This window comes from Xenopus tropicalis, chromosome 1 (assembly GCF_000004195.4).
Source record: "Xenopus tropicalis strain Nigerian chromosome 1, UCB_Xtro_10.0, whole genome shotgun sequence".
Taxonomy (NCBI): Eukaryota; Metazoa; Chordata; class Amphibia; order Anura; family Pipidae; genus Xenopus; species Xenopus tropicalis.
In genome coordinates this window covers 43,558,332-43,571,046 of record NC_030677.2, presented here as the reverse complement: position 1 = coordinate 43,571,046, position 12,715 = coordinate 43,558,332, and the positions used below count along the sequence as shown (strand labels likewise).

Below are 12,715 nucleotides of genomic sequence, written 5' to 3'. Positions count from 1 at the left end.
TCCAGAAAGTTCTGAGTTACAGAAAGACCATCTCCCATAGACCCCATTTTAAACTAATAATTAAAATTATTTTTAAATTATAATCTTTTCCTCTATAATAATAAAAATCTCTTATCTGGAAAACCTCAGGGCCCCGAGCATTTTGGATAACAGGTTTCATACCTGTACTATAATTCCCAACACTCAGATTGTAAGCTCTATGGGGCAGGGACCTCCTTCCTACTGTGTCTTATACCACAGGGCACTTATATATATACATATATGTATTTATTGTATTTATTTATTATATCACTCGTCCTCCCTGTGTGTAATTTTGTATTCTGTAAGACTGTACAGCGCTGCGTACCCTTGTGTCGCTTTATAAATAAAGTTATACATACATACATACAAGCTAGAAGCCATAGGCTGAACATTCCTGTTTTGTTTAGTTACTTAAAGAAAAACCTTTCTGGGGGATGAGCAATTTTACTAATTAATTAATTGTCTAATCCATAGCAACCAGCTATTAGCTCTGATCAGTCAGCTGCAGTATAACTATTGAAAGTAAAGTGTTGATTGGTTGCTATGGGTCACTACTCAAGTGAAATGCCCCCATAGTTGTTGGAAATTAACTTTCTCGGTTGCTTGAGAACAACTCTGGGACAGAGCTACTAATCACTCATGCATTCCTAAGGCTGAAGGCAAACGGGGCATTTTCTTCGCAAGACAAGTACCCTGAAGCGCCCACATCCAAGTTCCAGAGCTTGTAATGTGAACCAACATAATTTGGGCGACAAAAATGCCCAGTGTGCTCACAACATTAACATTATATCACACTTCTGTTCTCAGATATGTGCAAAAATCTTTTAATGAGGATCGGCAACTGTTGCAACTTAGTTGTCAAAAATGAAAGGAGGAAATAGTCCCTGCTGACAGTTTTATAGCCAGTTGGACTCTTTTGTATTGAGACCCATGAGCAATTCTCACATTTTACTAAATAACAATATAAGAGGTTTAAAAAAATCTCAGCTGGAGCAGACCGCATTGGCACCTTAACCAACAACAGTTCAAAAACTACTCCTCAAAAATATTAATATACATTAAAAGTTCCCTATAGGTCATGCTGATAGTATAGGATTTGTAACTCAGTAAAGTGAAAGACTTACTCGAGGGTCTGAATGGTTGTGCAAGTCACTGTGTATTAGTCCTTGGCAATGCTTCACACTGTAACGAGGAGAAAGAGTTCATTTGCTCAGGCTACTTAGATGTTAGGCTTTGTTTAGACTTTCGGCCCATTAGTATTGTCCCTAATTATTAGATGATGACCCCTCTCATGCTACTATGGTGGCGCTGATGTATACACAGGTGGGATTCCACAGCAAACCAAACATTCTACAGCCATGAGAAAAAAAAGTGATAGGCTGCCCTGCAGCATTACCTCTCTGGCCTCATAAATCAGGGAGGGGGAGGACATATGGGCTGCACACAGATTCAGAACTTTGCACCATGTATCACTCAGCAGTTAATAACTTCCAGAGCAGTCAGTGACACCTTAGGGTGAGGCTCTATACATATAATACAGAGGGCAGCACGGGGTTAAGGGAGCTTGCAACTTCTCCATAATCAGTTAGCCATTAACGGTATCCCAAAATTCCTTGCACTGAATACTCAGGTCACAGACTAATGGCGGCCATATACAGGCAGATTTCCGCTGCTGATTAAGTCCTTCAGGCTGATTCGACAGCTTATCTGCCCATGTATGTATGACCCCCGACGGGCCAACCCAAACAGTATCTGCCCGAAAATTGCCCAGATCCCAGGGACTGCATCGGTTCATTGATGCAGTCCTCATTTCAACAGTCCTATTTCCCATCATTGTAATCAGATCCAGAACCAAACAATCAGATTTATGGATACACCAAATCCACTATTTTCTTATAGTCCAGGAGCTCTCCAACTTATTACATGTAGTAGGTCGATTATTTCTCATTATTATTTTCTTCAACACATAGGGGCAGATTTACTATTCCACGAATCCGAATCCCGAAAGGGAAAAAATTGTATTGGAAACTAAAATTTTGAGACTTTTTCGTCGCCCTTGCGATTTTTCGTATTTGTCGCAACTTTTTCGCCGCTGACGCAACTTTATCGCATTTTGCGCAATTATTTCGTCGCCGATGCAATTTTTTCATATTGCGCGATATTAAATGCCGGAAAAACCAATCCGATTTTTCGTGATGGCGATGAAAAAGCAGCGGGATTTTCGGCGACGAAAAAATCACGGGACATACGAAAAAGTCGCGACGGCGATGAAAAAAAATCGCAAAAATACCGATCATTATGTAAAAACGCGTTCGGACGCTTTCGGTCCTTTCGCCGATTAGTAAATCTGCCCTATAGTGTTCAAAGGCCGGATTCTATTCAAATGATGATGACATTCAATGAAGTCTATGGAAGCTATTGAGCAGACTGGGGGCCATAAAAACTCTCTGGGCCACAAATGGCCCACGAGCCTCCAGTTGGACAGCCCTGTAATAGTGAATGGCTACCTTAAGATTTTTTTTCCCAGCCCAATGTCTAAAACAGGAGACAAGTATTAAAGGGGATACATGTAGCACCTCTCTAAATTGTCTTTCTCAACATTTTCCCCTTCGATGTTTGTCTGCTGTTTTATAGTATAGTAAAGGCTTCGTACAAAAGAGAGCATAAAAGGCCATATTTGAAACTTGTTAAATAAAACAATTTGTAACTAAGCTACGAAATGCATTAGATGTGCAACTTTGATTGGCTTTGACCCTAAGTAAATATAGCACATGGTGCCCCCAATCTGTGGAAATGATTACATATCAATTTTGCCATTTTCTGGCCAGTTATCACCCCTGGACTCTTGCTCATGGAATGGAGTTATTTGCTTACGTTTAGCAATAGAGCTCATCCCTTTGTCAGGGCTTTACATTCAACCTTTAGGTACATACACTTAATAGGCTTTTACACCACCCAGTGTGCATTGTGCTGGTTTCTTGTTGACCACCAGATGCTCAGTCGCCCAGGAGTATTTAGCCTCCGGCATGGCATTCTGTCCTATGAATTTATTTTGTTGATTCAGCAACTGTACCATGCCTGCATTACAATGAAGCAGCCCAATGGGTTAATAGGTGCCGGATAAATGTTGCCTTCTAGATGCTGCTAAAATACAACTCACCGTTTTTCCCATTAGGTGGGATTCTGGTACATACAGAACAACAACTCTTACTACACATTGCCCCTTCCTGCAGTGGGGTGTAACACAGGGCAGGGCATTTAATTCTGGTCAGAAACCTGCAGCTTTGGGTAGGTTACAACTAGGAATAGCCTTCATCCTTCAGATAGTAAGCTCTTTTAAGCAGGGCTCTGTTATCTTCTGATTCATACTGTGACCCCTACAAAGCACCCATTTGAATTGTAAAGCGCTGCATAACTTGCTAAATTAAATATGCATTTATTGCACCCCCTAATTTTACAACCAGCAGGTTAAATACAGCAATGCATCCCTCCAAGTAGCACATAAGGGGTAGCAGATATCAACAGGCCTGTATTCATGACATTTCTAGTTTTAACAGGATCCAGACTGCAGTCATGTGGGTACAAAAGGCAATTGGCCCACTATTAGACTGATGTTGAACAGAGCAGAAATAATAATAGTAGTATGTACCAACAATATCTGTTAGTAATGGGGATGCGATATAGACCAGCATGAGCTTCCAGACACACGCCTGAGCCACTTCATGCCCCTGACTCTAGAACTGGACCAGCGCCAGGTTATATGTAAAATACCAGTCACTTTATCCAAACAAACACTTCCTGCAGTTCCATACAATAAATAAAGAACAAATAGGTGTAAAAAAATTAGTTTAGATCAATTTCAGTTACAGACCATTCTTTGGGGGCAGGGTGTTCTTTTAGATATGCACATTTTTCTGTTGTGAGCTGAATGCCACCTTATCTGCCCCAGCCGACAAAAATGAAATAGCAGGCAGTTCTACTGACCTTTCAGCTATCAGTCATGTGCAAGAAGAGTTACTTATTGTAAGGGGCTCGCCAAATTCCCTGGTCAAGTGGATCTGCGGAGCTGTGATTAGAGCGGCACAGAGATATTACAGCAAACTGTCACTTCCCAGCCTGGCCCTGCTCAATCTCGCCAATCTCTCAATGGATTGCAGCAATTGTGCACTTAAACTCCACACTTTTTTTTCTGAACTGGTAAAAAACAGTTACAAAGTTGTGACTACACTAAAACTATGTGATCATATCCTATTGAAACAGCAGGGAGGTTAAATTCTCAAAACTACATCTCCCAGCATCCCTTGACAAACAATAGTTAAATCATTGCTAGGTCACACAGGGTATGGCTCCTAACTTTGGAAACTATTTATAAAAAGCAAAAGTGTAAATAGTTTTGCATTTAATGAAGGGGGTTACTGAGTAAAATATCAGTCACATACAGGGGTGTAACCATGCAGAAAGCCATGGGTATAGGAGAGAGCAGTGAAACTGGCTGACTATCAGATTATGTTAGTAAAATGCCTTGTTTTCAAAGTTCCGGGGCCCCTAATGATTTTGTAATGGGGCCCAGCGATGAGACACATTGTAACAAAGACCACGTTTCGCCCTTTCTCCCTTTGGCTGAGGAATCCAAGCACACAAAGTGCTTTCAGGCTGGGACAAGCCTCTCCCTCATGCATCAAAGCCCCGCAAGCAGAACAATGCTGGGAGATGCCAGGCGGCTGTGGGGCTGGCATGAAGGGCACACACTTATACAGGGTATCGACCTGCACAAAACACAAAGCTAAATGTCTCCCAGCACGGTACAGTTGCGCCCATTCTTCTGCAGTTCGTCGCAAAGCTGTGTCGGTACTTGTAGCTCCGCGTTTTTGTTGTTCCCCCCTTAGAACTTACCAGCCAGGAGCGACTTATTTTCTCCTCTCCGTTCCCCATGCGACTACACGGATCCCCGTTGGCATCGGGGCGATCGGGTTTGGAGAAGCAGCCGCAGAGCATTCACCGCTTTCGCTTCTTTTTCAGCATAGCCGCACGGGAAAAAGTCAGTCGCTGCGATCGTACCACAAGTCCGGGCTCAGCTCAGCGATATAACCCACTCCGCTCCGGCTGCGGGGATACCGGCTAAAGTGAGAACTTCCACACGATGAACACGGAGGGGAAAGTTGTATGCAAGTTGTGAGGACAAGCCCAGGCAGCGGGGCAGGAGTGAGGAGCTGCGGTGTGCGTGGCTCTCCCTGCCCATTCACTGCCCCCTCCCTCCCTCCTCACTCTGCCCTCACCCCCCCTCCTCCTTTTCCCAAGCCAGCGCTGGGACAGGGCTCACCGGAGGGCCAGTGACGTCACAAGCCCCCCCTCCTTCCCCCTTTGCTTTGACTGCGGCTCACAAGTAAGAAAGGTTGGGGGTCCCTGCCTTAGTGCTTTGCAGAGCCTGAATCCACAGCTTCCTTACCCAAAGCTGCATTTACCTGCAATCCACCTTGGGTTACCACCTTTGGAAAAACAGGTAAAAGCTGAGTGGTTAAGGGCAATGGCACACAAGGAGATTTGCCGCCAGTGGTAAAAATGCACAATCTCTCCCCCTTTACTAACATTAGAATGGCTGAAAGTAAATGACATTGCCCTAAAGGGGGCAGGATGAAGGATGTAAGGGAGAGATTAGGGAAAGCTGGCTGTGATAGGAGCATGTATTGTGGTAAATTGAGGGCATATTGGGCAGGCTGGGGACATGACAGGGTGCATCAGGGGTATAACTGTGCAGGTGGAGACAGAATAACAGGGGAGACTGCATTAACAGACAAGTACATTGCCAGTAAATTTGTAACATTAGCCCAACTTAGCTCATGTTTTGCCAGATATGCTGGTGCAATAGTGGCCAGGCGGCAATGTTAAATCCAAATAATACCCATATTTCTGCAGGCACCTAACCCATTGTATCACTGGTGCACAATGGGTGTTCAGACCTGCAGAACACAAAAAGCTAGGATCATGCAGAATGGATGATCTGCTTTTTATCGCCTGCGTTTTGTAGTCATTTTCCACTCAGCGTAGCTGCGCCCAGGCCAACACCATGCCTGCCAATGGAGCTACAAGAAGGAGCGGATGGAGGCGGATCTGCTTTTCTTCGTGTGCATTTTGTACACAGGCAGAGACAAGTGGCTCATCTGCCCAGTGTGTCCCTAGCCTAAGGGAGAATACCTAAGAAAGTCAAGTATAATCTGAGGGGAGGGCAGGATGAGCACACTTAGCAGTTAGCCCGGAGACTGTGATTGTGGAGTCAACGGGAGCCTTTTTAGAAAGGGAGGAATAGTAGCCAGCAAGTTCCTTTACCTTCAGTATTTCTTCACAGTTTCTCCTACCTTCCTATCTATAGGGGCTGTTCAGCTGCTGGCTGAGGGTGTAAAATTGTCCATTCAAGTGAATATTTTACCTCCCAACATGCCCAGTTTTCTACTGACCTCATCACTTTTTTTATGGCTTTCAATATTGTAGTAGGGAGATCATAGAAAAAGCTGGGCAGCCCTTCCATCATCAGGCTGAATGCACACATAGTTGCACACACATAGTTAGCGGTATTTTTACCAGCATGCTTTTCCTCCCTCTTAAAACATGCAATTTTAGCACTGCCTAAAGATGCTTTTAGCACTGCTTAAGGCTAGTGCCACACTGGGGGTAGAATCTTGACTTGTGGATAAAAACAGGTTGAGAATCCTCCCCATACGCTTGGAAAATCTGATAGTTGTGACTGCACCCAGAGCCATTGTGTAAGCCCGGGGGCAGCCACACTGAGCGGATTTGGTGCCAAACTGCATAGATAGACACAGTACAATATAAACTAGGTAGAAGAAGGCCTTTATTTTAAAACAACTCAACTGCTATTAAAAAGATATTTCATAGCCACTAAATAATTAATACAGTGAAATCAGTTGCAAAATAACAACATTACTACAGTTTATAGTTCCTTGTATTTTGAAAACATTTTAATACACCAGAAACTCAAAGATCCAACATGAAATCAACTATCTGCTGCCCAAACAGCCCATGTCAGTCAAAGAAACTTAAAGATGATTTAGATTCCTAAAGGGACCAGAGCAGAAAGTCCTATTAAATAAGAAAAAAACTGCATGGGGACCACTGATCTCAAGTACAATCTCATGGGAAGGCTTGAACATTATCTGTATTGGTGTTCTGAAGCACAAAACACATGTCATGGTGGGGCTGTTAACAAGAATAGCAGATAATATGTCCCAACTTGGCTTAAATATTCATATTTTCAGAACACCTGATGCATTTAAAAAAGCCACAGGAAGCCTTCACCCTACAATGCTTGTTTCCATGGTGGGAATGCATACCCCTTATTCATCTTTAAGTCTGATTATTACTAGAATTAGAATTAAAGCCAAGGAAGTCAATCTTTTTAAAGATGCCCCTAAATTCAATAATATCAGTATATTATCAACACAGCCATGGCCTCTCCCATCACCATACATTAACATCAGTGAACCATTTCTACAATGTATATTTTGAGATGCACTTCCTATATCCCCCAGTCACAATCCCCCAATTCAGCAGACAGGCATTTACCCCAAATCTTATCTCATGTTATTACCCACTAGCAAACACAACTAAAACCTGGGTGCCCCATAGTTTGCTATGCAAAGCTATGGCCTAAGCTCCTAATTGAAAATTGCCCATATACTCAGCTGAACACTGCAAATAACTATTTATGCCACCAGGATTAGGTGGCTAAGTCTAAAATCCACTTTACCTTCCTCTAGAGTCTAAAGGATCAGCATATCCTAATCGTCCTTTCCATCTTGATTTCTTAACCTCTTCAATCCCCAAACATGTTTTTGGCTAGTATCTTACAACTCATTCATATAAGTGTCTTAAAATAAGGTCCTAGCCAAGTCATCCTCCTCATTGTCCTCTATAAGCATATACATTCCTCTTTACACATTACTAGCGTATTATTATACTGTGAAAAGTAACACTCAACTTCCAAAGGCAAATAATTGGTACAATATTAAAAAGAACCACGTCATTCACAGGATTTGCCCAATAAGTTGCATGAAAATAATCAACATTTTGGTCTACATTGAGACCATAAATTGTACAATGTGAAATGGGCCCAACCTTCTGCCACACTTACCATTCTGCTTGAAGATCACAATTAGAAGCCCACTAGCCCTGTACATCAGCATTCCCAAAGGCTTGTCTGGAGATGTAATTTGCTCACAAGAGGTCACGTTGGTCACCCCTGTGACCCGACACTTATGTTACTGTAGGCCAGAGGTGGCTAGACTTTTAACAACAGGGGATCTATTTAAGTACTGATAAATCATCAAGCTCTTCCTCTGCAAATGAACTGTCAGCTGTTACACCAAAACTAAATCTGTAACACTGAATACAGCCAGGCATGTTTTATTTTGAGAGACACCATACCTTGGTCAATTGTTTTAAATACAAATTCTTACTGTCAGTCAAGTTGCAGTTGCAGGTACCATGGGCAAGAAAGCAGAGACTCTACAAAGGCAAGTGGCAAGAGTGGAAGAGGTGTATAATGGACGGTGCCAGCCTGAAGTCAAGTTAGGGTAAGGTCATACAACAACAACCATACTCTTAAAAATCCTTCTTGTTGTCCCTGCACCCTGAAGCATTGAATCCATCAGGGTGCAGGCACACACTGCCAATATCTGCCAACAAACGTGAGACTTGTGGTCCCCGATCCGACTGGAAAAATCAAACTGCCCAATCGACACTTGGCTGATTTTCTGCCAGTCAGGGGGCCGCATAAATTCACGGGCAGCTTAAATCTGCATGTGAATGGCCACCTTAAGGCACAAAAGTTATTGTATGGGCCCCTTAAATATTTATATACAATATGATTATACACCCCCTTAAACACCACTCTTCTGATGCTAAGAATCCTAAATTTGCAAGCCTTTCGGAAAACTAAGATCTTCTATACATTTTCAGCCTAGTTGCCCTTCTCTGGACTTGTTTATATCAGCAAATTCCCTTTTATGCACTGGAGACCAAAACTGCACTTTATTCTTGAAGGGGCTTTACAAGTGCTTTGTAAAGTTGAAGAATGACCCACATTCTGTGAATCTATACCCCTTCTGAGTGAGGACAATATCTCCCAACCCTTTCCCTGTATAATTGTATAGGACGGAGGAGCTGATGGAGATGGCTTCTCCTGAATCTAAGAGTAGTAACAATTATTGTGAATTCTGAGCGACTGTGAAATAAAGTAAGTCCAAACTATTAAAGGCAGCCTACAGGATGCTTTATTTGGCAGTACATCGGTTTTTTTCTTATGCAACCAAAACTTGCCTCCAAACCAGGAATTTAAAAATAAACACCTGCTTTGAGGCCACTGGGAGCAACATTCAAGGGGTTGATGAGCAACATGTTGCTTGCGAACCACTGGTTGGGGATCACTAGCCTTTTGATCTATAGCTGAAACTTTTTGTATCTGATGTCCAGGCCCAGACCGGCAATCTGTGGATGCCACAGACAGTCCCTATTTAGTGGACTGGTGGGTGGCTGTATGGGCCTCTGTGTACTTGAAAAGACAGGGCCTATTCCAAATCTCAGTCCTTACCTTCTGGTGTCTACAGTTGAAGGAACATGAAGTGCACAACTGAACTGACAGCTAATAGTATATTTAGATAAAATGCCCTAAATGTATAGAATTTCAAACAGAACTGAGAAGCTGCATTCTTTTTACACCAGTGACAATCAGGTGACTGCAGTCCCGGAGCCTTTGCTGAGCTCAATGCTGTGCTGTGTGAAGTGTACTTATATCAGGAGGATGTCATATTTTTCTAGGCTGACATGAAAGTTTGACCTCATTTTTCCATCCTTAGTTAGTAATGCCGCTTTGCCTCAAAAAATGTATAGAACAGCATTAAACTGAGTTAAAGGGATATGCCACCTTCTCCAGTTTTTTCACTAAAAACTATTTTTGGACTATTCTTCACCCTCTGTTCCCCAGGAGTACTACTAAGTATGGGAATGGGAAGATCGCTGACTTTGTAAACTACTTATAAATGAACAATGTATCAATGTATTAAATACACAATAGCTGATACATTTCATAACAGCAGCAGTTTGAGTCCCTACTGAGCATGCTCCCTGAGCTTTACTATCATTATATTTGATACATTAGTTGCTGACATTCCCGCTGAGTAGGGTATCAAGTAATGACACAAAACGGCATCATGGCTTCCTTAGCTGCTACTAACACTGCAAATTCAGTTTTTAAATAGAGGAACAGTAAAAGAGAAACAGAAAGCATCTGTTGCAAGTATATTTGTATTACCAGCATCAGCCCTAGCTTGTGAATTACTGAATAGGCCAGTCAAATACTAGCTGTATTATTATTATTAACATTTATTTATAAAGAGCCAACATATTCCGCAGCGCTGTACAATAAGTGGGTTTCATACACTGGACATACAGAGTAACATATAAAGCAATCAATAACCGATACAAGAGGTGAAGAGAGCCCTGCCCAAAAGAACAATCTGTATGACAACCCTACACATGAGCGTCATACACTGGAATAGTCAAATTCTTTGGGTTCTGTTCATTTAAGAAAGTCCAAGATTCTGCTCCTTTGCTTCCCCATCTGCCAATATAGCATTTAAAAACATTTGCAGGAACACAAACAAAAGTTTCCAACACACGCCCAAGAGTGAAGGGCCACACGCTAGCCACTCACTGGAGAGAGCACAGGACTGTAGCCTTAGCATTCAGCTATCTACTCTACCACTTCTGTTCCCTAACAAAGACGTACCTCTCCCAACACAGCATACACAGTAAATGGAATACATATGCACTCTTCCCTCTAAAGCTAGTGCCAGATGGGTGATTTCTTGCCTTTGTATAAGCACAGGCAGTGGTGTAACTGGATATGTAGGGCCCAAAACATTTTTAAGCTGACCTATTCTACCTATTCTACCTCTACACTCCTGCCCCCCCCGCCCCCTTTCCTGAAACCACAGGTCCTGCTTCCTCTGTAGTTACACCTCTGAGCGCAGGCCAGGAACAGCCCCTCCACTCAAAACTGCACTCTTCTGTGTCTGCACCCGGAGCCACTGCGGAACTCAGGTACAGGCACACAGAGTGGATTTTGGCACTGAATCCTACTAGGTGCATTGACAGAAGAGATTTTTGGTTTGGGATGATCAACTATAATTTGGTTATAAGTCTGTAGAATTGACCCCGAGCTGACATACATACCCAGTATTTCTGTATGGCCAGCTTGAGCAGAAGAAAGAAAAAAAACTATGCATGTATCACAGTGTAATAAAATGGACATTTTCTTGTGAGTAGAAAGAAACTGTAAAAGGGGAAACAATGAGAGTGAATAGCTGTGGTCAGGAAATGGTTACAGAATGGAATGCATCGGCTTTACAAGCACAGATCCATGACAATGAAGGTTTATGGGAAAGGCTGTACCATAAAAGAAGAGCAGGCAGCTGTTTTTTTGATCTAGAGGAAAAAGATGCCAGGTCTTATGACAACCTAAAATAAGAATCAGACGAGCCACAACCAGGAGCAAAATGAAATCTTTACTACATTTTTACAGCCCTGTTTCACTAACAATGCACACATTGCTCATCCAAGAACCGAACAAAGGCGCCAGTAGGTGGGACAAGGAGAAAGGGAAGGTACAGAGCGTTGCATCAGATTTCATCCCATACAGAACAGAGGAAAACTAATCATTAATCAAGACTGCAGTTTAGCACTGAGTTCTGCTTTTTATTGATATGAATCAGAATACATTATGTTTTTGAATTAACCTTTAAAAAATCCCCACTCTTTGCTCTGTGCCCACTGTACTTTGCATGTAGCAGACAAGTTTACAAAGCAGGGTGGCACACTTGCACAAAATACAACATGAATAGAATTTTGAAGAAATCAATTTTGACATGAAAGGATCAGTAAGACGCAGTGAAAACCTGAAATCTCTATGCGTTACATTGGCATGATGATTTGGCCAAATCTTTTTGGGGTTTAAAAACAAAAAAAACGTCATAAACTCCATAATAATGTATTATATAAATGAGAGTACATTTAATATGTTACACAGCAAGTGTGACGTTCATTGACCATCTTGCTATTGGTACCATTTTAAAATGTATGAATGTGTCTTTCACCAACTCCACTAAATATCAACATTTGCATTTTGACTCATCAAAGACTCCATTTTGGTGAATTCCGCCCACCCATCCCTTTAGTATTAAGCTTGCTATCCATCAGCTCTTTATTGCAATTTAAGAGAAAGTATTAGCTCTGCAATCATGACGTACATTCATATTTCCCCTTTGATAGGATATTCCCTGCCCTTGATCTAGCCATACAACTGGGAAATTCAGAATGGTGCAAACATATTTTAATAATGCGTTTATTAGGGAAAGCTTCAAAACCAATCGCTCCATGTCGCTAATGGTAATTTATAAATTCTAGGCCAATGTTTAAGGTGACTGTACAGAAAGCTGATTACTATAATGCGTTATTTAATTACATTTTCTTTAGAAAGAAGACACAAAGCCTTTGCTTTTTCTAAAGCAGATAGATGAAAGGTGTGAATGTCTTGTAGACTCTATTCTGATGACCATCTATTCATTTGTACATATTGTGTATGTATGGTACTGTAACTACACAATGTAGATGGCAGTTATCT

At 42.0% G+C, this 12,715-nt stretch overlaps 1 protein-coding gene across 8 annotated transcripts in view; it reads right to left on the bottom strand.

Annotated features, from left to right (window-relative positions):
- Positions 1-12,715, bottom strand: part of fat1 (FAT atypical cadherin 1) — a 137,278-nt gene that overhangs the window by 108,698 nt on the left and 15,865 nt on the right. For 4 of the 8 annotated variants that reach the window (XM_004911186.3, XM_012955657.3, XM_002940866.4 and 1 more), the window contains exon 1: positions 4,915-5,269. The exons of 1 other annotated variant lie outside the window; for it this stretch is intronic. In XM_004911186.3, coding sequence (XP_004911243.1) covers positions 4,915-5,016 — 102 coding nt within the window. In that variant the 5' untranslated portion in view covers positions 5,017-5,269. Of the gene's footprint in view, positions 1-1,145; positions 1,204-4,914; positions 5,271-12,715 lie in introns of those variants that run through there. 3 more of the 8 variants (XR_208254.4, XM_018095676.2, XM_031895425.1) reach the window with 2 other exon arrangements.